Raw genomic sequence first — 27,657 nt, 5'->3', positions numbered from 1 at the left:
ACTTGTGCTGAGTGGATTATCATTATTAGGAACCAACAAAACCTGCCATAATTGTCCTTTTTGATGTGTCAGTACACATCTTTTTTTTTCTTACACACACAGTGAATCCATGTTACTTTAGTGCAATAATGACAACATTACTCATTTTTAGTATAAGTGAGAGGGTAATTTTTCAAGTATTTACTCCAGAAAACAAAGCAAGAAAAGAAAGTCAGTCACAAGTCTAAGAATACAAAGTCCCACATACCACCCAGAAGAATGTCTGTTCATATGTATAAGTGGTTTTTGTTACAAAACAAAAAAAAATTAAATTCTACTTACTTTTTAATCAGTGGTTTTCCCTTCAGATGACACACAAACGCCAATACAATGGACTTTAAATTAGCCCTCAAAAAGCTCCATTTAAAAACTAACTTTTGAACAAATTACATGGATAAAAATATCTTTTACATGATTGCTTTAATACATGAGAAATGGAAATCAGAAGTAGTTGGAAACAAAAAGGAAACTGACCGGTCTAGTTTCTCTGTCCACTCTGAGTGAAATGCAGAGGGTAGACAAAGACAAAATGGAGAAAAAAAAACTGAATTAGAAATTTAGAAATCTTATTTTGTTACTAGCTTATTAGAAGCAAAGTTTGGTATCAGATTATGACACTTAGCTTCATCTTGAATGCTAAAAGAGCACTAATTCTTATCTTAACTATATTCTCAGATTATATCTATTCTTTCTGTTGGGTGTGTACAGCATGAAGTAGAAAGGCAGGCAAAAATGTAAAAAATATCACAAAAAATACAGATTAATCCAGTGGAATATTTCAAGACAAATGAAACTGAATCTTCAGAAGTGACATGAAACAGGAGAAATAAAGGTAAAATACAGTCTTCAATTACTTACCATATAATAACCTGGCAAGAGCTTCTGAAGAAACTCGGCCTCTTTGTGTTGAACTGTTTTGATGATGAATTCGTCACCACTAGTTACAAAAAATAAGGACCCACTGGCACCTGGGTTGGATAATTCAATTAAAGGTTCACTGCAGATCGAGTACTGGAAGAGACAAAATTTGTTTTTCACTGCCAATGCGTGCATTACCTAAACACAAGTTTAATACGAAGAACTGCAGGTTCAAGTAGTCACAAGAGAATCATGAAGCAACACCACTGCTGCTGGCTGAGTCAGGCCACTCTGCCCGGGCCATGCTGCACAACCATGGAGGAGCAGATGGCAGTTAAGCATATAATCCCTCTTCATGCTCCAAAGCAGGTTCCTTTGGAGTGAAGCCAGTGGTTGATGTGGAAGGACTCAGATCTCCATGCTGTCACCATAGCAAATTCTGAGTCAAAAACTTTGAGAAGACATTTTCACTGGAACTGTTTGCTTTTCACATCCATTTTTTTGAAAGAAACAGGTACAAGATGATATAAAAACTGGGAGTAGAGGTTTCTCATTATAGCCAAATAGGTAAATCCTATTCTGTGCAACTGGGATTGAAACTATTAGACTTGGTATAGCTATAGCTACTAATTTTAGTATAGTTACTAATTTTTAACATCTTTTACTAGTTTTATGATTGAAAACCACTTGAAACAGAAAAAACTCAATACCAGTAAGCAAGAAAAACTGGAATTTGAAGGACCATTATATTGCATATTTAGACAGGCTTCCTTTTCCACAGGACATGTTAGGAATTACAATCACATTAAGGAGGAAAAAGACACAAAAGACTACCCCTTACTAGGAGAACCATACTCATACAGAGACTAGTGTACATTTATTAAGTGTCCACTATTCCAAACTTCATACAAATTATATGGAGAGTAGATACTCAGCTCAAAACCATAGAAAAATCTGTTTATATTAAACCTGAAAGCAGTAATACCAGAAAATTTAATAAATATGTTCTTTTGTGAGCACTTGAACTAAAGAAGCATGTTTCCTATGGGCTTATGCCATTGCCTTAATGCATCTTCTTATCCTAGCTCCAGCTAAGGCTTATAATTTTTTAGAGAATTTTGCATGATATACAAATATGTCTTCTCCCTGATTATACTCAATTCCAATTAATACAAAATGCCTTTCTTGTTAATACTATAGTTGCAATTTTCTACAGACAGAATGGCCATACTAATCTGTGACACTACAAACCTTTAGACCAAATCAGCAGTTGTACTGCAGAAATTGCATTTTTCTTGCCAAAATATTTTGCCCTTAATGAGTAACTGTCATTGTGATAAACATTAGAATGCAATTATCATAAACATTAAAGCTCAACAGAACAACAAAACATAAGCAGAAGACAGTGACCTACATTCTGCATTGGTCATTTTCCAGGGGTATGCATTTCTGTAAGAAAGTTCACCCACCAAATGCTGCTATACAAAGGGTCCAGCTAGTTTTGACTGGACACCTCCGAAAGACAAATCAAAACCAAAAGGTAAGAAAATCCCCTAAGAGCCTGACAAGTGAGTATTTATGATCAAGAAGTTTTCCTGCAAAATGACAGTACTCCATGAGGTTTACAGTGACAATTTAATTCTACCAGCTGTTCAAATGTATTTACGCTTGTTATCCTGTCTGACTCCTACAAGTGTGTTACTGCTTATCCTCCTTGGAAAAGGTGAAGCTTTAAATTTTTAGCTTTGTCACTTGAAATTAACAGTGTAAACTCACATAGGCTTGCTGTAATTTCTACACTTCTTATTTTACTTTATGTGTCCTTCAGCCACAGCTGGACAATCATTTACTACTTACTACATACCACTTGTGTGTTTTCCTATGCCAAGAGAAAAAAGAATCTGCAACAAATTGTCTTTACTGGTAACTTCCCTCAGGGAATAGTCTTTTTATACTTAAAATGACTGCCACAAATCTTATTCACAGGATATAGTTTTTGTATAAACTTCCACTTCTGCTGCTGCAAAAACTTCCTTAGATGGAAAAGAAGTTGCAGGTGATAGTAACTTTGCTCTAAGATGCACAACCTTTTTAGCAGCTGGCAACACAGCCAACATACTTCAGCTTTTACCAAGTCCATAAAAAGAGATAAGATAAATAGCACATTACATTGTGACACAACTGTCACCCATGATGTCCTTGCCTCTAAGCTGGAGATGCATAGATTTGATGGATGGATAACTCAGAGGATAAGGAATTGGTCATACTCTAAGAGTTGTGGTCAATGGAAGAAAAAAATTCTTCACTCTAAGGATGGTGAGGTGCTGGAATGTGTGGTCTAGAGAAGTTGTGGATGCCCCATCTCTAAATGTTCAATACCAGGCTGGATGGCACTTTGAGCGACCTAGTGGGGAAGGTGTCCTGCCCATGGCAGTAAAGTCAGAAACAAATCTGACATATAAAGTTGCTAATTTGTACTAGGACTCTGATTTCTTGGGTGACCCACCATGAAACAAACTGAACATTGGGCAAAAATCTAGAAGACAATCCAGCTCAGCATTCATACTACCCTTCCAAAAGCAGAACTACAGGAGAAATAAAACAGCGGATACTTGTTATAGCAGTATACAAAGTGGTTCCACCAAGTAAAGCCTTCTTTTAAAATGTCAGCAAATTTATAACTTTTTTTCTTGTGCCTCAAAGCTAAACAGGAACATTTGCAGACCTCACTTTGTAATGACAAGTGTAAGTAACCCAAATCACACAAAAGTACTTAATTAGAAATGGATTTATAAAAGTCACAAACTACTGATCATAACTTCTCTAGAAAATTATCTGAATGACATGGATGTTGCTCTAGTTAATTAACAAAGCAGGTTTTTTATACAAATCCTCTCAAAGATAAAGAATTAAAATTTTTGTCACCATTAAAAATATTCACTAGTTATATACCCCCTCTACACACAAAATTTCTTACTGATTTGGGCAACCTTTAAGAATCCTTTTCTGCCACAATGAAACTAGCATGCTTTATAATAATTTGTAACTCAAAGGAAAACTGCAGGCTCTTACCAAATAGTCATCAGGCTTGATACCAAAAAGTTCTCTGAAATAGCGGAAGGCAAGAGGTGCATATGTCTTAAATCTGAAGTCAGGGTAATGATGAGCAGGGGTAAGATTGCTCCCTTCACTGAAAACAAAAACAAACCAAACCAAATTACTGAGTAATTATTAGCAGCTAGTTTCACCACTAAGCTGCCTAACTTGACTGCGTGCTGAGAAAAGAGCATAAATGCAGATGAACCTTTCTATCATCATTAACCACTAATACTGAGAGACAATGTCCATGAGAGACACTGCCAGCAAATTCCTTTTTCTCACTTTAAAGGAAATAACTATTTTCACCACCTGTATGCATTTGCATAAAGATCATGTTTAAACATGAACAGGACAAAGTCTAGAAGTCCAGGGTAGAGACTGACTCCACCAAGTACTGAAAACTCTTGTGTCATGGTTGCTGTGCTCAAGATGGCTCCAACCATGGCATCTCACCAGCCCTTCTCTGTTTCTAAGCAGTAGATCCAGCAGGGCAGCTCTCCTGGTAGGCTCACTTCCCAGCTGTATTGGGAAGTTAATCTTCATACACTCTAGGAATTTCCTAGACTGCCTCCTCTCCAGTGTTGTCCAGCAGGGCAGCTCCTTCGGTAGGCTCACTTCCCAGCTGTGTTGGGAAATTATCTTCACACACTCCAGGAATTTCCTAGACTGCCTCCTCTTCGGTGTTGAATTTCCAGCAGACATCTGGCAGGTTAAAATCACCCACTGAACAAGGGCTGACAATCATGAAGCATCACCATCACATCACAGAGTAGTTCATCCACCTCCTCATCCTGGTTGGGTGGTCTATAACAAACTCCCACCAGGATATCTGCCTTTTCAGCCTTCCCCCTGATTGTCACCCATAGGCACTCAACCTTCTCATCACTGTCCTTGAGTTCTGTACAATCAGAACACTTCCTAATGTACAGAGCCACCCTACCACCTCTCCTTCCTTGCCTGTCCCTGCTGAAGAGCTTGTAGCCATCCAGTGCAGTGCACTGGTCATCCCACCCCATGTTCCTGTAGTAGTGATTATGTCAAGGCTGTCCTGCTACTTTATGGCTTCCAGCTCCTCCTGTTTGTCACCTGTACTCCTTAGCTCTTTTCCTCACTGTATTTTTGGACTGAGTTACAAAACTCTTGAGATGAACACGAGATATAAGATAAAGGTCAGCAGCAAAATGCTGCTAGATTTCAAAGAAAACCCTGTGCCCATGGATTCATTTATGATAGAAAATGAGAGAGGTCTTGTAAGCAGAAGAATGAAGTTCTATACTGTGATTTCAAAATAAACAAGAACACCTTTAAGACAGTTTTGGTACTGAAATCAGTTAGACAGAAACTTTCTAACACATTTTTATTAGAGTATTAGAAAGCAGACCTTTATTACTCTGGGGATCTTTTCTCTAATCAAGTGCCCCAAGAGTCATGTGAACAATTTTCATCATACACACTGATTATATATTCATTAGCTATCCCCACTTACTTGACTTTATTTGACATAATCATACCCCTTATCAGAAGTCTTCATCTGATTCTTTGGGATCTGTCCTCAATGTCCAGTGTCCTTTCTATGTGGCTGTTCCTTGACCTCTGCTTCTGAGTAAGTGCAATATCGTTGTTCTGCACAACTTCTACTTTGCCAGCCTTGTAGAGCTGAGCTGGCATCCTGCTTGTGTTTGGCATGACTTCTGTTTGCCTAGGTTACATCTTTTATTTATTTCTCCAAGATCGTGCTGTTGTGTTCCACTGTCCTTGATAACAGTAAAATGCTGTTCTGTTCTACTGTTCTTATCAGTTTGGCCAGTGTCTGAATGGTTCAATAAATAGAGAAATACAAAATCCAAGACTTGACCAAAAAGAAAAAAAGACTACAAATTCACACAGATATGAAAAGCAAGAAATATTAAGCAACATTCCTGAAAAAGATAATTAATAAAAATTAAATATAATGAAAGAATTTAAGAGCTTTCATCCTGTACAATTAATATTTGTCATATTAACTTACCACTTTTCATTAACAACAGTTTGATGACATAAGCTTACTCAACCTGCCTAGCTGCCCCTGTGCTGCCAAACCCCTCACGACTGAACTGTTTCAGTGACAGCAGGTGAACAAGCTTTCTCAGTCTCCAGAAATGTACAACACTTCAGATTCTTGAACAGGAGATGCGAGGAGGAAAAAAAATCAAACAGATTTCTTTCTGGAATTCACATATAAAAAGATGCTTGTGGATGACATACATACAAAGACAATAGAATACTGCTGCTTCTTAAGAGTGATAAACCCTACAGGTAATAGTGACAGTGGCCTAGTCCTAATGAACTCCTCTGATCACTTTGCAGTATGACTCCAAATATTAAAATCAAGTCCACATATGCTTTATTGTTCCATTATAGAGCTAAAAATGGAAATCAGTAGGATACAAGCTAAAGATGGTAGTGGTTTTTTATAGTTAAGATAGACGAATGCTCTTTCATAAGGCCTTTCTGCTGCTCAGAACACTGCTAGATTTGTCAGACATTAAATTTTATATAGCTGGTTGTGACTCACTGATTTTTTGTACAATATGAGGATGTCCCAGGGGTCATATAGTTACACTGGAAACCTGGGGTCATACTTGCAAATGCATGTAATTGTCATAAGATGCAGAAAGGAATAGAACAGAATGTTCTCTACTGAAGTATCACGTAATTGTCAGGGAATATAAAGCACCTAAACTTTTTTATTAAGTTCTACATTTTGTTACTAATCACTTTTATAAATCTGCTTCCTCCAGCTGTAACTTGAAAGCTTCTCCTGTGAAAGCACGTCAGCAAACAGATTACACGTCGTTACTATACCAGAACATATACTGTCACTTCACTAAGGTGACATGAAGGTAGGAGGCTTGCTATGACAATATGAGCCATTTCATAAGTGTATATGGAGTAAAATGACAACGCTGGGTGCAAGTAACGCTTGCACCTTACTATGCAAGGTGCGCAGTAATGCATAGCAAGTGGAGATTTACTGCTAAGCAGAGCAATTATTTTGCAACAGCTTCTACATAGAAGGCAATTCCATGTATTTAGAACACATCAGATACTTTATTACAGATATAACAGTCAATTTCACTATGTGGACAGCTTTCCTTATTCTTTATAAAGTCATCTTTAAAAACATCTTCTGTTAAGGTCTACAGATTATTTTACCATACCCTGTTTCTGTTAATCATGTTAATTAGATTCAGCTTCACTACGTAACAGACCAGTTTACTGATCCCAACAGTAAGCTCTTCTGTAATTCATAAAGCAAGTTTGACACAAATTTAAGATTTCTTATTAATACTCTTGCAAATAGTTTTAAGGTTTTCCTGATGGTACTTTTAACAGAAAAAGCACCCTCACTTCCAGTAATTTCTTAGAGTAATGGAAACCTTTCAAATTTCTATTCTATTTGAAGCTCATATGACAAGTATGAATTGAGTAGGGCCTTGCTCTTTCTGGAAAAAGATAAACTCCACTGTACAGAATGTTTGATCTAAGTACATCCCTATCCTATTTAGAATTATTCACATTCCACTCTATTAGCTATTGAAAGAATGTATTCTGTGGTTTCTCTTCACATTTTCTTGATGCATTTTACAGTTTCACTCTCATGGGATTACAGTGTATGTGCAAAGCAATACATGTAATGATGTTTAATCAGTCTAGGGACTTTAAAGGGGATGATTGCATCTTTGAAATTTAACAAAAAATGCCCATGATCCATTGACAAAAAGTTAAATTTGTAAAATGGTGCTTTGGACATAATAAAAAAGTGGGTAACCATGTAATTTCCTGCTCAGCTACCAGCAGTAGCTGAGCACAAGTCTACCAGAAAAACAAAGATAAAGACTTTAAAATTAGCTCTGATTCTGGCAATATTGAGCAATTCAAGTCTTTCTATATGACCTATGACAACAAAATCGTTTTGGAACGATTAAGCAGCAATTGTAATTTATGAGGTATTTTAATAACCTTAGCTGTTATACCCCACAAAAGAAAAAGACTCATAGGCAGACTAAAGAAGAGAGACTAAGCTTAAAATGCAAGTTTGGTTTAATACTTATATTGCAATTTTAATTTTTTTTAAATCAAGCACACCTAGAAATGACAGTATGTCCATCTAAGCCTGCCTCTTTGTAAATGCTGAGAGTGGATTTAAAGCATAGGTGGTGCAATACCAAACTAAAAGTGAAGTAAAACTAATTAAATTTTTAATGGCTAACCCTATGGCTGTAAAAATTTGCTAAACAAGACACCCAGATACATTTCTTGGCAGCTTTTCTTTGCTATGGCCTCACCCTGGTAGGATGTACTCAGGAGAAACCACACCTATCTGAAGGGGCACAGAAAGCCAGCTGCATATCTTCGTAGCAAGCCTTCATCACTGGGGATTGTTCAAAGGTTCTGACAGAGCTGTTATCAAAAGAATTAGTCTGTAGTTATGACCCTGTGTATAACTTTCCTCTGTGTATTGTAAAAAAACTGAAGAGGAGGAACACATCAGTTCTTTCAATGAAAGCAATTATTTTTTAGATTGTAAAATCAAAATAAAATGTCTAAACTTAAATGCTCCCAACATTAAAAACTAAGATTATCCAATTTTAGTTTCATTGCTCTTGAATACAGCTGCTTTTTAAAAATCCATCAAAATGTGTTTCAGCTCTAAAAACTGTATCAAACAAATACATGCTGCAGGTCACGTAGTGCTTTGGTATATTCCTTTTCTCTGTGTAACTTCAGGAAAGCATAATTTCCCACATGGTGGAAATAGGTATCATGTTTATCTGTACAAATAGGTGTGTCTGTGTTTTCTTCATACTGTGGGTTTAAAGTCCAGTGGTAACGTCCTTTTTTCTCACTTAGATTTTCCTAAACTTCCAGTAATCAAATGCTGTCCTAAGCAGCTCCCTACAAGTCAGCTTTGAAATACAATTATGAATAGTAAGTAACTTAAAAACAATCATATCTACATAACAGCTGAATATAGAAGCATTTACCTACAATGATGAAGATATTATTTTATAACCAACTGGAAATGGTATTAAAATATCTCAGAGTACTTGAAAAGTAGTTTAAGCAGTCTACATAACCATACAAGTATCCAGGTTATCAGGTTTACCAATAATTTGTTGGTAACAGAAGTAGCTGAGTCCAGTAATTCATACCAGACTTTGCTTTTGTCGCCAAAGTATCCCCACTTCTAATATTTGTTTTGCATCCTCCTCTCTGCGTTATCACTCAACTCACAAACCATAAAAACCTTGTCAGAACTTGAGTAATTCTGTGCATCTCTGCAACAAAAGCACCAAGGAAGAGCAGCAGCACTTTATCAGAATATTCAGGTCACTTTATCTTCCTCATGAAACTGCCCACAGGAAACACATATCATGGTGTAAGTTACACAACAACTCATCATTAGTGTGAACTTTTAAATACTAGTCACACGAAACCTGTAGAGCATTCTACACTACAAATACACTACTTAGTCCATCAGCTAACCTATGATACAGGTTTGATACAAAGATATTTCCAAGGGTAACTATCAGTTTTCTCAATCAGTCCTCAAAAACATACTAGAAAGCAGTACACTTCAGTTTTAGATGTAGGGTAGAACCCATATTGCCAAGTAAAGTTTTTTCTTTCTTAGTACTTTGTATTTAGGCTGATATTCAAATACTATCACAATACAATGGTAAGCTTCTGACAATAAAGAGCAGAAAGTACTGAATAATCTTTCATTAGCATCACAAGAAAGCAATTCGTAAATGAACCAGCACAGTATACAGACTGTAACTGCAGAGTACATACAGGTCATCAGCATCTAACACACTTCCCAGCTCAATTAGAAACCATAGCAACTGTTCTCAACGTGCAGGGTCTAGACCCTGCAATAAAAGCATATTAGCAAGGGAAGTGCATAAGATTGACTACCAACTTGCTGCAAAAAAGGTCAAACTCAACAGCTGCGCTTAGAAGCAGCCTCCATCTATGAAAACAAAAAATGCAGGCTGAAACACACCATCTTGCTTGAAACATTCTGCATTTCTGAAGTTTCATAGCCAAAATTAGCTGACATAATGGAGCAGCTTCCGTTTGGCTTCGCAGTCATCACAGAAAATGCACCTCCTTCTGTGTCTACTGGAAGAGCTTAATAAGGTGCCTACACTGCCAATTCAAAAGCAGCTGGACAGCCCCATGGCCCAGCAACCAGTTTGAGCCACCACTGCCTACCAGAGCTAAGTTTACAGATGAGCATTCTAACCAAGGCCATCTCACTTGTAGCCAGCACCACCACCAAGTCAAAGGGCTGACAAAATATTGCTGAAGCCACATTGTACAAACAAATAAGTGGAAGCAAGTTGTGCCACCGGGAACTGCTTCCAGCCAAGGAAGACAGGAGCACAAGTATGCCTGATGCAGCTAGTCACAGGACAGAGCATAGAGAGCACATGCAGTATGCATGTGCTTCCCACAGAACCCTCCAGCCACGGTTGCAGCAGTATCAACACCAGGTTAAGGACCTCTGTTGTTGGATTTCCAAAGCGGAGTTGAAAAGCCAGAGAAGAGGTTACTTGGAGTGGTTTCCCTTGTGGTTTCACTCTATTCAGTGAGTAAGTGGAGACTTCAGACAGTGTCTTCAGAATCAAGTAGGTCAGTGCAGGGTGCATTTTGTTTCTCCATTCCAGGAGCAAATTTGCACAGTACTATTTTAACTCTATCTGGATGGTGGTTCTCAATGAGCACTGTTATAGCAGCTTACAGTAATACCTCATTTTCCAAAAACAACATGTTATACAAACTCCTGGGGAACTTGAAGAGAAAGGGATGAAAGGTCCTCCACCACTACAATGTGCAAATGAAGGCAAATACCTTTGCAATTCAAATCTACCCACTATACAGAGACACCTGCACTTCACTCAAAGTCACTTCCAGAAATAAACACATAAATTAACTGGGCTAAACTCTGACCAATTTAACATAGTTACAGAGTAATTCTGGACCAGGAATAACCTGCAATCCAGGGAGTTACTTCTGATTTACATCAATAGCTCCCATAATATGCAGAGCAGTTATGTTCCGATCTGACCTAACCACTTTTTTCCCTGGCATTTTTCTCCATTCTTAATGAATCCTGAATGCTTCAGTATGACTACTGAAGCAGAGATATAGGTTGAGGGCTATTTCAGGGGCTGAGAGGTATGCAGAGACTATCCTCTTCAACCAATAAAATTCATAAACAAGTGGTAACTATTTTCCCTTAACTATAAAAGGGCAGATATAATACTCTTCTGCTCACTGGTGCACAGGCTGCATTGCATTGCATTTCTACTAGCTTAAGTCTATCTTACCACTGTCACCTTAACAGTGCCCCTGCTGCTGTCAAAGAAGCAGGTGTGCCTATGACTGAAAAACAGAGTCTTCTCACCTCACTGGCAGACACAGGTAAGGCAGAGAAAACATGGGAGGAAGGTGGTGCAGGACACTGTGCTAAGAGGCAGGTTACTGTGAAGTTGCCAAAATGAAGGGGAAGTTCAGCTGACAGCTGTTTGAAGTTGCAGATGAATTATCTGTACGCAAAGCAAGTGGAAAAATACTGCTCCTCGCTGGGTAAGCACCTGTTTCAGCACCACTCTTGCTGCACTGTTAGGTTCTCCTTCAGCTGCAAACTTCTGCAAAAAGTTTACTCAATCTTAGCTCGCTCCAGGGTACTTCCAGGTAGAGGTCAACTCACTTCACCTGCTGGTGTAACTAATTTTCACCAGTTGCTTTCAACCAGACCAATCCTAACAGGACAAAAAAGTCATTACAGTAATGACTTTTAACAATGCAGCCATCACAAATAGGTACTGCCCTTGGAAAAAGTGAAGAGCACCTGAGGTGCACCTTGGAAATGCAGACCCAGCTGTAAAGAATGTGCAGCCTTTGCTTTTTGCTTCAAACATGGGTAATGGAGTTACCTATTGACATGACTCAGGACCAATCCACATAATGCCATCATGAAACAACATTCCAATACTCTGAACCAGCAAGAAAGAATCCTGTATTAATTTTGTGCAAGCCTAATGTATAACAATTCATGCACAAGAATACAATTCTGGTTTAATATAATTTAGATAAATAAAGTGGATGGTACACTGAGACATAGCAAGGATTTGAAATTTGACATTTCTGTGCATCAGCATAAGAAATCAAGAGTCGTTTGAAGAGATTGCTCTGGATAGCCAACTTTTAGTTTCATAGACAATGTTGTCAAGAAGTGCTCTTTATGGAGAGGTTCTTTGTTACAGTCAAGATGTTTCACTATGCTGTATACTGCTTACTACCTAGCGATGCAAAAAAAAACCCAAAAAAACAAACCCAAACCCAATACTACACTGCTTTGCCATTACTTTCATTTGTCTAATTTTCCTCAAAATATTTATTTACAATAGGAAACTGTCTGGAAAGGTACTACTAAAGCTTTTATATTCAATTTTACATTAATGCAATCAGTCTCTCCCTTCTGCCTTTTGTTTTTCTTTTTCAAGCCAGAAGGGATGTCTCCCTGCTCTTCCTTACTACCAATACAAAACAAGTAAATCTCGTTTCTGTGTGTACATGCATTCAAGTCTCACAGGAAAGAAAACACATACCATGCTATGGAATACAAACCTTTTTATTCTACTTGTTCCTTTAAAACTATGTTTGAAAAGAAAGAGAATAAATTTTCTCTCTCAAACCGTGCTATGTAATAAAACATTTTTAGCATATAGTTTCCACTTAGTTTTCATGAACAAAGCTTATATAGCAAACATACCATGGAAGCCTCTATCACTGTCATAGGCAGACATTTTTCTCACCAATAAAAGCCTTGTTACATGATATGCAAATTTCTCACCTGTAAGTTGAATTTTTTAAACAACATTTTGTGATTATAGTGTATGAAAACACATTCATATAGTTAACGTCTCTATAACTACCTAATCCACAAGAGAAATATTACTAACCTGTGCACAAACCCCATCATTAACACCAAAACAAGGATATGAATACCCTCAACTACTAGGAACTAATGCAAAAGCTGCATTTCACAAAATATTTTTTCCTTAAGGATATCTCACTTCAACAAAAATCAAGAAATATACATGAGGAAATACCAATATTTAAAGTGCATGCAATTATTTTGTACATTGTTAATTTAAGTTGGTTTAGTGACACCAGTAATTACTAAGGATTATAAATTATATGAAACAGCTTATGAAGTAGCATTCAAACTGCACAAGAACAAAACTTTGAAAAACTGATAGAAATCAATCCCAAATCCAGGAAAGATTACATAGTATGTCCTTACTGAAATGTCTGTATTTAGCACTTATGAAAACCCAGAAAACACTCAACAGAGTAAATCATCCTGATTTTGAAATACATTTCTCCTAAACCTCCTTCATGTCTTGCTAACACATATAACTTGGAAAGGGTACATGGCACAGTACTTCATCTTCTGAACACCAAAAATCAGTATGATCTTGATTTCCCTTATCAGCATAACTGTATTGTTACAATTTCTATACCAACAACTTGGCAGTGATACAAGCTGAGGTGGCCAAGCAGTAAAAGTGCACAACCTGTAATCAGCGTATCCTGTAGGAGCTGAGTGTTGTCACAGACCAGAGTACTGGACAGAATTTTATAATGTAAATATAAGGCAATGTTGCAGTATAAATTTTTATATTATAGTTTAAATGGCAGGACTTGAATTTTCATAAATTTTTAAAACCCCTCAACAAAATATCAAGTATTATTTTCAGAAACTAATACAGCTGAAATTTTCAGCAACTAATCAAATGTGAATGCCAGATTGTGATGCTAAGTCTCAAATCTTCAGATGAAGCATGACCTTTCCAACTCTCTCTCTACCTTCATTTTCAATGACAACATGAAGACCAGAAAATTTTCAAGTTTCATACATTATACTTACTCTGATATGATTTTGTTAGAACTTGAAAACAAACCTGGTTCAAAATACCTAGTTAAGAGTTTAATTACGAAATTTTATTGAAGAAAAGTCCAATGTGCTTGTTCTTACCTTGGTAGAAAGACACTTTCCACTACATAGAAGTCTTGCATAAGAACATCTCTGTCTGGTTTTGATGTAAGATTTCCTACTGTGTATCCTATTCCCAGCTGGATAGCACCTTTAATAGCTGAGGATGCAGTCTGTGTACAAAGTAAGAATTCAAGCATGAGTTTGCTGAAAGCAGATTTCTGCTCTTCATCAATAATATTATAGCTAAATGCTTTAATCATTTTCTTAATAACAACACCCGGTCATCTTCACATCCTAGACCTCAGTGAAATAACTGATTTTTAATTAAAATATTTAAAAGAATCACTATATACAAAGTGAAACTTTATAAATTACCCAAATAATATAGACATGGAGTTCTAACTCAGCACAGAATCACAGAATAGCAGGTTGGAAGGCACCTCAAAAGGTTCAACCTTTCTTGACAAAAGCATGCTCTAGACAAGACAGCCAAGCACGCAGTCAAGCCAAATCTCAAAAATGGGAATCTCCACTAATTGTGGGGAGATTATTCCACTGGCTGATTGTTTTCACTGTAAAATATTTCCACTAGTGTTCAAGTAGAATATCTCCAGGAGTAACTTTAACCCATTATCCTTCATATTTTCCATGTGACCCCTTGTAAAAATAGGGCCTCTATCTTCTTCGTAACCACCCTTCAAATACTGTAACATAGTGATAAGTTTCGCCTCAATTGTCACTTCTCAAGGTTGAACAAACCTAGCTCTCTCAGCCTCTCCTCACATGTCAGGCTTCTCAGCCCTTTGATCATCTCTGTGGCCCTTCTCTCCACCCTCTCCAGCCTGTCCATATTTTTTTTTGTACAGTGGAGACCAAAACAGACAAGAGTATTCTAGGTGTGGCCTGACAAATGCTAACAAGAATGGGATAATCTCTGCTGCCGATGCCCCTGTTGATGCAGCCCAAGACCTCACTGGGCTCCTTTGCTTCAGCAGCACACTCCTCACTCACACTGAGCTTTTTGCTCACTGGGACTCCCTGGTCCCTTTCCACAGAAGTGCTCCCCAGCCTTGTGCTCCCAGCCTGTGCTGCCCTCCTGGATTTGTTTTCCCAGGTTTAAGACCTTACACTTGTTCTTGCTGAACTTCAAAAGGTTCTTCTTTGCCCACTCTTCCAGCCTCCGTATTTTTTCCTGCAGCGTGGCTCTCCCTTCCAAAGTGCTCACTTGATCCCTGAGTGATTTTAAGTGCTCTGGATGACCACATATGAAGACACAAAACAGCGTTGGGCCCAACACCAATCCCTGAGGACCCCACTTGTGCCAGGTTGCTAGTTGGAAAAGGAGCCATTTACCCGCACTCTGGGTGCTGCCTGTGGGTCAGTTCCCCACCCACTGCACGGGCAGCTTGTCCACACTGTTACGCAACAGCTTCACCAGGAGGCTGCAGGAGACCATAGAGAAAGCTTTGGAGAAACACAGGAGACAACGTCCATGGCTTGCACCCATCAACCAAACAGGTTACTTTGCCCTAGAAGGCAATCAGGTTTGTCAAGCAAAATTTGGCCTTGCTGAACTCATGCTGGCTTTTCCCAATCATATGCTTCATCTGACTTGTGATGGCTCCTAGGAGGGTTCTTTCTGTTACACTTTCCTTTGCCTTAGTATTAAGCTTCAGAGTGCACAGACGAACCCCAAACTCCACAATATTGTGATCAATGTAGCCAAAGCCATCACTAAGTGAGATATTACAAAGCTGTTTTCCTTAGTTAGTGAGCAGCCAGCCCAGCCATGCCTCATTCCTGGTTAGCACATCTAACATTTGCATGAGGAAGCAGTTCTGTATGCATTCCAGGAACTTGATAGATGTTGTGACCTGCTGTATTGCTCTACCAAGAATGTCTGGATAGTTGAAGTCACTGAAAAGACCTACAATCTGTTATCCAAAAATTCCTTAAGTGACCCTGATTAAGTGCTTCTTGGACCTTTTCTTCTTGGTTTGGAGGTCAATAGCAGATGCCTAATCTAAGATCCCCCGTGGGGATGTCCTTTCTGATCTTGATCCAGAGGCATTTGATACAGCTTCCACAGACACTGTAGTTGATTTCTACATGTTCATGATTCACTTTTAACCCAGAGCACAACTCCTCCTCCTCTACTTTCCTGCCTGTCTTGACAAAACCAAAACCATCCTTTGTGATCCTCTTAAAAGATGCAATCTAACAGGACATTCAAATTGCTTCAGGACTGTGAAGCATGCATTATATTCTGGAAAAAAACTGTTACAAATTCCAGGTGATTGTACATGCATGCCAAGGCATCACAATGCAAGCTTATGGCTTAAATGCTGATTCTAGATGCAAATAAATGTATTTATTACCTTCTGCCTAACAGTCTGTGCAAGAGGTCCGTTGACTGTGGGGAGTTCAGAGAAAAAATGAAATGGGAAAAGCAAAATCTCTCTGTAAAAATGTACCCTTATAAAGTGCAATTACTAAATTCAATGGCCAGAGCTTGCAGGACAGAGAAGGCTTCAAAACAACAGCATGAAATTGTGATACTATATGTGTGTAAATTGAGACCATATCTGAAACTTTCCCATGCTGACTAGACAGTCATGCTGCATGAATTTAAAAAACAGCAGAAGTGAGTTAAAATCAGAAACTAGTCAAGAAAGGAATTTTTAAAGAAACATGGAAAGAGTCAACAAAGAAAACCATTGGGCAGGGAAAGAATGCTATGAGAAAGGGAGTATCTTCCCTTGCATGATCACCAGTTTGAAGACAACATGTTTGGTCCCTGTTTTTAGGTTTTACCTCCTACCTACCAAACAAGCAAGAAACTAACAGAGGAAACAAAGAACACCAGAAGTTTCATGATCAGAACAACTTCAGCACTTGAACAGAACCATTTCAGGAGTTGAAATTACATAAGAAGTGGTTCAAGTACACAAAGCAAACTTGTTCTAGTTCTTGGAACAGCACAGACTAGAGTAGCTGCTTATTTTTAGAAAAGACAGAGATGTGTAGCTCTTAAATAATTAAGACTGCACACCAAGCAGAACTTATACTTGCATAACAGTTTAGAACCAACGATTTGGTGGGAACAAACAACAGTCCCTTCTGAAAGTGCTACTTTGACTAGTAAAATGATTTGGCTTTGTGTCATAAGAACAGTCACATTTTTATTTCCTTGAAAAGCTTCTATTCATGAATGATTAATGCCCAACAAAAGCTGTAATTATGTAACTTTGATCAAACCAATACATATACAAATAGTTTCTGCTTCATTGCTGGATGCCCATCTTGTTCACTGCCACAGCAAGCAACCATGTCTGAAAAAAACAGCAGATAGTACAGCACAACAGAGGAATTGCCATTCCAAATAAACCCTGACAAAACCCACCAAACTTCAAAAACACCCAAGAGAAGTAACCTGGTAATGTGATTTCAAAAAGAAACCTCTGGATCATCTTTCAAGCTCATCTGTAGTTTTTTTTTTTTTTTTTTTCCAAATTCAAAAGACCTATAGGTCTTTTGTAGTCTCCGGAAGGCAGAATATAAGACCTTCTAGTACAATGACACAGACCTTTCCTACAAGCTTACCTCCTTGTTAATTTCTACTCATATTCAAGAATGTCATTAGTAACCACCCATCATTTCTGCAGCAACCACAGAAGTTGGTTTATCAGAAAAGTAATGTTATGAAATTATTCAGAATATTTCAACAACGGCTTTGAAACAAATTGAGAGCTGCTACAGTATGCTGAAGGCAACTGCTGGCCCAAAGTCCACTTCTTGTCAATCACTACTATGACCAAAGGCTGGTAACACAGTATGCCCTTAACAACTGACAAGTATTTCTTTTCACAGTCCATAAAATAAAAACAGAACAAGCCTTGGAACTTGTCTTTTAAACAGCACTTGTCTTAATTATTATATTACTATTATTAATAATATTATTATCATCATTAAATCCAAGACAAATATAAAGAAGTTCCGTCTTAAGCCTTATGGGAAATGTTCTTGAAACATCCATTTTATTATTACAAAAATGCATTTCTAGGAAACTGCAAATGCAACTGGAAAAATTGAAGTCTCTTGTGAATTTTTTGTTACTTGGGCACCTCTTTTAAGGGCATTAAGACAGCAAAAAGCAGCAAAATCTAGTTTCAAACCAAAGCCCCTTATTTATTTCAATTTGTCTTGAATACTCTCCTGCTGCAAAGCAACAATAAATTTCAGCAACCTTCTGCACCATGGGCTTTTCAGTCTTTTAGGGACTGAAATAAATTTTTCTTCCCATTAGTCTCATAAAGAGGTTCAGAAAATGGCCCTGAGATTATTTATTAACTGTAACTGTAAAGCTGACAGTGCACAGTGACAGTACGATGAGTCACAGATAATTTAACCTGTTATCAACCTTCTGAAGATCAAGAAATATTAAGGGATGATAATAACCAGCAGGATAAAAATGTTGATGAATTTTAGGTTATGAAAGTGATTGAATTTGTAGCAAATGCTGTACACTATGACAGCTGTCTTTGTTACATAAAGGAGCACAAAGTAAAACTTCTCCTATCCTCCTTCTGCTGTTTAGGATATTACTGTCTACTGCACAGGTGATGTTTTTATCCCTGCATAAAAAACTGAAACTGTTCTCATGATGAAACATACCTTTACCTCTTTTTGTCAAAAGTAACTATACATTTTTTCATACTTGTCATACAGCTTTGCTAAGAGAGCCTGTAGATAGGAAAAATTATATGCAGACTCAAAGCATAACAGCAGTATATAATATAGAATACAGGTATATGGAATATTTGCATCACTGACAAATATTCTAGCACTCAATGCACTGTTTTCTTAAATTACTTTCTCTGCAGATTGGTTTTCCACTTGCTTTGCATGACTCTAAGCTGAAATCCTTCTTTCAGAGTAGCAAAATAAATGAGAAATTAAATCCTCTCAAATCAGGTCTTAAGTTTGCACATGATCCCACAAATAAACTAAGCAGGATTTAGACATTGTTTTTCCTACAAATAATCACTTTCAGGTAGCCTTCTAAAACTTAAATTTGTTATTTAAATAAAATAAAGGTGTTACTCAGACATATATAATGCATATAAAGGCAGTTCATAACCAGATAACAAAAAACACCAAAACAAAAAAACCCAACCAAAAAAAATCAACTAACTGAAACTATCTAACAACTGTACAAGTTAGGAACAAGGCTACTGAAAGGACTGAAAAAGGTCTGTCCATTAAAGTAACTGAAAAAAAGAAATTCAAGAATGGCAAAATATGCATACTGTAATTTCAGACTGTATACTATAATTTGACCAATAATTGTTTCTGTTAAGAGTGTGAAGGTTGTAAATTACTGGCAAACCTGACAAAACACTAATGTGTCAGTAAATGTACAGACTACATTGTACGCAAAGATTTTAGATATGATAAATGGATTTATTCTTTTAAACAAGTGTCCTTATAATTTCTTGGTAATTGTATGGGGCTATTAATGGCATAAATCATTTAACAAACCCTGAGCAGACTGGAGCTGAGCAGGAGGGCACAGGCTTAATCTAATTTAATAGAAGTTCCTCTCTACTGTCATTCAGTTATTTTTCTGTGCAACTTTCAAGTCTCAATTGCTCTTTGCTAAATCTATATGCATTTCCTACAACATGTTCATGAAATGCAACTCTAACATTCTAGGCTTCTTCAAAAGTAGAAATCCAAGGGAAACCCTTTAAGACCACATGAATGTGAACTTTGTCCTTGTTTTTTTGTGTTCTCCCCTTTTATAACATTTTATTGCAGCTGAAGTTTGACCTATGAACTTTCTATACCAAAGACGGTGATCTTTCCAGAGGACAGCTGGTTTATTGCAGGTACCATAAAATGATGCAGATAAATTAACTCTGCCTTGGAAATTCTACCTCATTATCACTGTGAAAAGCAAAATGATTGCTTTCTTTCACCTTCTCTACTACTGTCATTCATACAGGTTTTTAAATCTGCCAAATGAAATGGCAGACACCTATATACCACAACTCTTTGTAAGAGATGGGGAGAAACAGACATCACAACAGAAGCCTTCACTGGTCTACACTGCTTTGCAACCATGCATCCCACAAAGTAGTTGTCACTGGTTCATTTCTCTCTGCTACTATATGTGGAGAAATCTGCTTTCATCTTCCTCACTATCTCACCCTTGTCCTCTGATGACAATGAAGAGGACTGGGGTAGAACAGCTACCTGCCTTCAAGCAAAAGTCTCAGTGAAATAAATAAATTCTTTAAAAAAGGAAGAAAAATATTCATAGGTCTCACTTGATCAAAATTGTTGAAGCCACATGGCTTATGCCGAATCTGAATTTTCTACTACAAGTAGGCATTTGTTCTTCAGTTTTAGTAGCTAATATAAGTACCAGAAATACACCCACTTCCCTGCAAACACAGTATATAATTTCCAGACTTCTGAGAAGACAGAATATGCCAAAAATTGTGTAAACTCTTAAGTCAAACAATCTGAGGAGAATGCCTGTTGAAAAACAATAAATCTTCTGCAAGCAATATTTTAAAATAGCTTGCTTAGAATATTAGGAAATTTCGATTAGATTCAAGACGTACATGTGATTATTGCTCCTGCACTTGATCTGTCTTGTCTTTTGAGTGATTGATGTGCTTACAGTCTCATTGAAACAACACTTGACATTGTTTCCACTGAAACTCCTGGATGGAGGTGGCTACCCCATCTCAGCATGCTTTCTTCAGCTGACACATAATAAATCACAAATAGGGACATGAAAATAGAGTTACCAGAAAATCCCATTAAAATAACTAATTTTACTGTTTCTCCGCAACTTGTGACCATGGGTCACCACAGTCACAGTACCCGTCCAATCTTCAGTTCACACTTCTCTCTAGCAGATGTTTGCCCACCTTCTGCAGGTCACTCTTCATGAAGGTGGACTCCTGTCCATCGTGTTTGTGTCTGTGCAATTGTTACAGTTCAACTGCAATCAGAATGTCCAAGCTGAATATGATCTCCCTTCATTTTCCAAAATTGGATTCAGGTGGCTCCATGGCTTTCAATTAATTTCTCCTCCATTTCAAAACATTTATGCTTAAGCTTCAGTAGTAGCCATGAACCCAACTACTCTGATTGTTCTATCTTTGAGGAAAAGAATTTGAGACCTCTGAGCTTGGAAGCAGCCATAGCTCCAGGCAAAGTCACTGTCATTTTAGTATCTGTATGGGTGCATAAAATCTGCCATTGAGGTCCCAGTGCAGCAAAACTTTCAGTGATGAAATTGCAATGCCTACAAGAAAAAGTACCCTACTTACAGGCATTAGATGCAGGGCATAGGTCAATGCTAAAAGAGATGGAGCAATGCTGCTTGCACATGTTAGCAAGCTCTAACAATAGTAGCTACCTTCCTCTATCCAGGCAAATTTCCCTTGCTTCTGGCAAAGTGACTCATGATATGCAATTTTGAACAGGTTACATAAAGTGCTTGTAATAGGCTAAACAGAAGAGCTGCAAGATATGTAATGACAAAAAACAAACTCTAATTATATACTTGTGTGGCAGCCTTCAGGCTAAACAGGGATTCTGGCAATCCAGTAACAGATTTTCACAAGTTCCCATTTACATCTATTCTATTTTCTGGTGCGATTTTCTTTTACACTTCTAATGTGCTTTGACAAACCTGTCTGAGCCTCATTCTTGCCACCATCCTATTATTAAGCATCCGGATGCTACTGAAATCTGATTTGACAGGGAGCGGACTCAGGGCTTGTGTGATTGATGCCATTGCAATGCAGAAACTGTGTGTGTGTCAGCAACTTCTCACAACAAAATCAGCAAAATAGAGAGGAAATGAAAAAAAGCGGCAACTGCATACTCCAGATGTCAGTGACTGGATAGAAAAATAGAATACCCAATAGAAACTATAGTCTGGTGACCTGATTTTTGCAAGCATGCAATGGTACAAACAACCAGTCTCTCTTATATCCCTTACCCTGTTTCTCTCTGAGAAAAACCTTCACAACAAAAAAAACCCCACAAACCCAAGCAAACAAAACCCCAAACCAAAACCCCAAACCAAAAGCAAAAGAAACACAAGACTGACCCAAGCTAACCAACAAAAAGCCCTCCACCCTGAAAGAAGTGGCCACAGTCTGCACATTTTACAATTTCTTTGATCTTAAAGTTATTTTAATTCTCTGCCTTAAAAGCTGCATGGAACACGTATCCGTGAAGTGTCTCTTTCATTAACTAAGTTCTTTGATCTCGGTGACTGAAACAATTTATTACTCATATTCACACTATAGACTTAACAACTCAAAATTTACAGACAGAAAGCCCTGTAGTTTCATATTATAAAAAGCCATAAGTAGTTTCAGATCATAATGTTTGTAAAAAATGCATGCAGCTGAACAGCTTAGCAGCCCCACCTTAAAAAACACCATTTAATAGAGAGAAAAACACCCTGGTTTTCAGAAGGGAGAAAGAAACCCACAACCAAAAAAAACAAACAAAAAACCAAAACAAAAAAAACCCTATAACAAAAAAATCCACCCAAAAATCTAAAAACAAATAAACAGAAAGTTATGATCCCTCTTCTCTCAAGACTTTGACTAGATAATAACAATTAAAAGCCAGAAGAGCATTTATGTCAGAATGCAGCAGCAGAAAAACTGAAAGCTAAAAAGAAAACAGTGGAAAGAAGGAGCAAGATTCATAATAAAAATCATGCTCTGTCTTTGTTCAATTATGCATTTCAGAGTCTGGAAGGATAGTGTAGCAATGTTCATGCAAACCCTTTCATAAGGCTGCAGTAATGTAAGAAATTTCTTGAACTTCAAGATGTTTACATTCACGCAGATGGCAAGTCAGCTGACTACTGGAGGAAATTGAAGAGCTGGAGATTTAATTAATTCAGATAAAGATGTTACCTACCTCTATTTTAGCTGAGATGAACAAAATAATAAAGGAAATATTGCAGTAATCTAAAATTCCAGAGGAAAACCTGATAGCCTTACAGACTACTTATTATTCTGGAATGTTTTATCATGGATGAAGTCAGAGGTGCTCTCCTGAAGATAGCTTGTTTTCACCTAACTCAGGTTAACTTAAAGCAGTGAAAAACAGTCATTACTACAGAAGTTTGTAATACATGGATAGCAGTTATAACTACCTGAAACAGCCCAAGTAGCTGAAAAAGCACCAGCTGAGGAAACAAGCTCTTCCCCAGCCCAGACTTCTGGAGAAAGCGGCACAGGAAGGGAAGTCACAGGAATGACTGTAAATACTTTTCAATCAAACAATACGTGACTGCATTACTGTAAATGGAACACCTGTGGGCAGTTGAAGACAGGTAGCTTCTGGCTGCAAACAAATCTTCTACAGAGCGAGATTTCTCCGTGTAACTTAATAAAACCATGGAATTAAATGAGAAATTATATGAAATGCCTCTGATGAACACAAGTCCTACCAGGCTTACCCTATACTTCTAGACATATACCATTGATACATCTGAAAATCCATTTTAAAAAAGAAACAACATATATGGAATATCTGAAGGAGGTGAGGATCACAGAATCACAGAGTGGTTTAGGTTGGAAGGGACTACCAGCGAGGTCATCTGGACCAACCTCCCTGCTCAAGCAGAGTCTTCAATATTTAACAGAAGGTCCAAAGTTTCTAAGGAATTTGACTTAAGAAAGACATTGTTAATAGTGAGGCATTGGGTAAATATATGTTACCAGTTACCTCTCCATGGATAAATTTTGAGATCAAAATTTATTAATATTTTATTAAAGTTATCACAAAAAGGAGGAGTATGATGATACTATTAGGTAATAATACTAAACTATTAGGGGCGTATGCAGCAGAGGATCTTGAACATAGAACAACTGAAGGTGTAATTATATGAAAAGGAAATAAATTGGAATAAGATACAACTGGTGATTCAGGGACAGAACTTGGAGGTGACAGTCACTGTGATCTGTGATTGTGATGTGGCTATGAATGTACTTCCAGTAGATACACAGTAGAATTTGTGCCATAGTGAGAAGATTTTCTACAGCTTCCTCTGAAACATTGTGAATTTATAGTTGAAAAGGAACAGAGAAGAGTATGTGGGATGACCAGGGGGAATGGAAGTTTGCCTACACCTATTACCAGTCTAGTCTTGCAACATAAACCTGGAGAAGTTCAGGCACCAAACATTTCTTCCTTTCTCATACTAATTGTCAATACAAATTTTGACTTCTATATTTTAAAGTCGTCAGTTGGGAAATGTAAACTAACCTGTATTTAAAACAAGTATTATTTCCTTTCATTTCTGAGAAAATTATCTGGGAATGCTAAGCCACCAAGGTACTGGCAATGTAACCTCCAGGAAAAGGGGTGGTAAAAGAAATAGCTTCTTAATCTCCTTGACTTTACCAACAGTACTGTAAGCAACACACAGAAATTAAAAACCCTAATCACTGCATGTACTGCAGAAGCATGTGGACGTCTGGGCAAGATTACAGAAATAATTTAAAAACATAATCACCATTTCTTTGAGATGATCTTTCAAAGTAATGATCAAATTCAGTAGCTAACAATTTGGCTGTGTAAATATGTAAAGAAAAGTTTGCTTTTATAGCTCAGCTTAGTTGTCAAAATTGCTAGTGGACCTAAATAATACTGGTCACAGACAATCAGTATCAGAAAAACAAACCCCAAACCACTCTCAGAAATATCTAAATGGACTACTGATACATGCTCCTACATTAAATATGTCCTCTCTTACACATGTCTTTAAAAAAAAATATTTAGCAAACAAATAGTGGGCTGCTTGGCAAAGTGCTAGAAAGGTGCTTTGCTTTTCGGGTTAGTAGTCTAGACACATCACATAAACACTCAAAGCATCTGGAAACGTAGTAAATTTCTTACAACATTGTTTAAGCCCAGAGATGTATCTGTTGCTAAGAGCAAAGAATTTCTATCAATCTAGCAAGATGGTATTCTTTAAAGCTGGACTAAACAAGTTTTAAATAGTCAGCTCTGTGGTGGAGAGAAATACCTTATGGTTTCACAGAAGGATTAAAGTATTTTCAAAAACCCCATGGAAAATGTTTTATTTGTTCTTGGTTTTAATCAGTTCTGAGATATATTCACATACAGCAGGTCTGAATTACCGACATGAAGGGAAAATCATACAATAAAAAGGTTGAAGGTTTCATTTACCTTTTTATATGTTTTCTCTTCATTTGGCTTTCCAGCAGTAACGTCTCCATTTTCAGTAACAGACGACATCTAGTAACAGAAGCTTAGGTTACAAAGAAGGTATTTGCTTTACAAAAGTAATTGTTCAGAAAAATCATATAATTTATTATCCATTTTTGCTAAATTCCAACTTTTCAGAGGACAGCACGCTACCAAGATCAGTGACCTATCTAGGATATTCCTTGTAAGTATTTTACACACAGACTAAAAGGACAGCACTGGCCCAGGAATATGTCCAGCATATGACTGATTCTACATGATTTTGCTTCTTTTCCCCACAACAGTATGCAGTGAAGTCTTGCTCCTCAGCCTACTGCATGAGATGTTCTTGAAAGGGAAAAACTATGAAGCTTGTGAGCCAGATATTCAGTGGCATGTGTCAGTAGTCTAAGGTCCTTGGCTGCATCAATATACTGTATCTCCTTAAAAGTAGCAAGGAAATCATAGAATAACATGGAATTGCAGAATATTCTGAGTTGAAGGGACCCACAATGTTCACTGAGTCCAATTCTTAACTGAATGCCCCATACAGGGATTGAAGACACAGCCTTGGCATTATTAGCATCATGCTCTAACTATTTGACATTGTATTTTATCACAGCTGTAAAGCCATTCTAGACCGAGAACAAACTACTAAAATAGAGATCACCTTGGTAAGACACTCTGAGTGCATCTGCCAAAGAAAACAAAACAAAAAGGTACAATGACATGGTTTAAAATAATTCTAGATTTTACCAATACTTTCACAAGGGAATTATACTTACCCTTATGAGCAACAGAACAGGTCATCTGGAGCCGAGAGTGAAGATCAAGCCCATTCATTGGTGGTGGTAATATTTTTCACAACCTATTATAAGAAGTATCTCTCATCACAATGCCTTAACAAATTTCCTTTTATTAGCTGTAGATTTAATTTTATTACTATTCTTCTGCCCAAGCAAGCATTCAGCTACAAGTGAGGCTTTTTAAGAATCATGTCAAATAACTTGGTTACTAGACTTAGAACTTACTATACTTAAAACATATTATAACTTGGTTAATATACTTAGAAACTGGCAGTATTATACAAGAGGGAATTCCTTTTTGCCCCAGATATTTCACCCCTGTGGCACAAGCAACTCTACAATAAAACATTTATGTAGAGCAGTGCACACACATGCTCTGGAATGTTGTGTAATTACATGTGTAATTAATCTTATAGTCTTATAATCCCCAATCACTTATAAGAAATAGCTGTGATGGTTTGGAAGACAGCACATTGAAAAGTCACAGATTACAAATAAGAAAAAATCCAATGATACTTCAAATGAGAAGAAAATCTCACTTTGTCTTTAAGCAGTTCAAATAGCACCTTGTACATAAATAAAAATTGGTTTAAAAAAGTATTCTCAGGACTCACTCACTGATTTTAATTTTCAATTAATCTAAAGAGTATACTTAACATTACCAAGAAACCTTTTCATAAAAGGACTCAAAGTCAGTATTTTCCTTTCCTTTTCTTCAGAGAAGCACCTGAGCCAAAAAAAAAAAAAAAAAAAAAAAAAAAAAGGTGAGGGGACGCAACAAATAGAAACTTGGAGAGTTTCTCAGAAGAAAACAACGCCTCAGAAAACATAATTCTTATGTTGCATACCAGTATTTTCCTCCTGCAGCTAACTGTACTCTTCATTGTAGCCTCCATGTAAGTAATGTGTGTTAATCAGTAATTCCTTCATTTGGATGTGCATTAGCAGTCTCCTGTACACTGAACTCCTATTTAAAGGCAACAACTTAGTTTATATAGCTTTTTAAATTGTATGTAGTTCATCTCACTCATCTATATTCACACATTTAATATTAATATTCATCCATGCTTACAACTCTATCAGTACAAAGAGGCATCAAGAACTTGCTTAAACAGCTTTTCTAGGTAAAGAAATGTCATTTTAATTACTAGTAGAAGACTTTTTAAATAACTGATCACTGGGTTAAAACACCAATCCCCATCCAAGCTGTTGTTCTCCACATACCTCCCAAGACTATTGATACAATATGAAGTTCCACTACACACAAAACTTCCTAAATTATGAGCACACAGACTCAGCAAAAGGCAAACATAAATGCAACATGGGAGCTTTCTTTCATTAAGTTAGTTGAATAAAACACTCATGCTAGACATGGGAGAAAAGCCTGTTTTTTTCCCAGCATAGACAGACAAATTATTCAAGAACACTTATGTGAAAATATACCCCTGCAATGCTGACAATAGGAAACAGACAACGAGACACCAAATTCAGTAACTACCAAGTACAAAAACTCATACACCATAAAGATAGTAC

General features: G+C 37.2%; 1 protein-coding gene across 2 annotated transcripts in view; it reads right to left on the bottom strand.

Moving 5' to 3' along the window:
• The window catches only part of PIP5K1B (phosphatidylinositol-4-phosphate 5-kinase type 1 beta), a 61,880-nt gene extending 35,650 nt beyond the window's left edge, over positions 1–26,230 (bottom strand). Inside the window, exons 1-6 of one of the 2 annotated variants that reach the window (XM_068176129.1) lie at positions 26,104–26,230; positions 25,301–25,369; positions 23,259–23,324; positions 14,093–14,223; positions 3,970–4,087; positions 898–1,050 (exon numbers count right to left, since the gene is read on the bottom strand). In XM_068176129.1, coding sequence (XP_068032230.1) covers positions 898–1,050; positions 3,970–4,087; positions 14,093–14,223; positions 23,259–23,324; positions 25,301–25,369 — 537 coding nt within the window. In that variant the 5' untranslated portion in view covers positions 26,104–26,230. The remainder of the gene's footprint in view (positions 1–897; positions 1,051–3,969; positions 4,088–14,092; positions 14,224–23,258; positions 23,325–25,300; positions 25,370–26,103) is intronic. The other variant, XM_068176130.1, reaches the window with a different exon arrangement.
• Between the last annotated feature and the right edge of the window lie 1,427 nt (positions 26,231–27,657).

The sequence above is a fragment of the Anomalospiza imberbis genome, chromosome Z, assembly GCF_031753505.1.
Source record: "Anomalospiza imberbis isolate Cuckoo-Finch-1a 21T00152 chromosome Z, ASM3175350v1, whole genome shotgun sequence".
In the NCBI taxonomy this organism is placed as follows: Eukaryota; Metazoa; Chordata; class Aves; order Passeriformes; family Viduidae; genus Anomalospiza; species Anomalospiza imberbis.
Note: the sequence above shows the minus strand (reverse complement) of the source record. Positions and strands in the feature narration are given on the sequence as shown.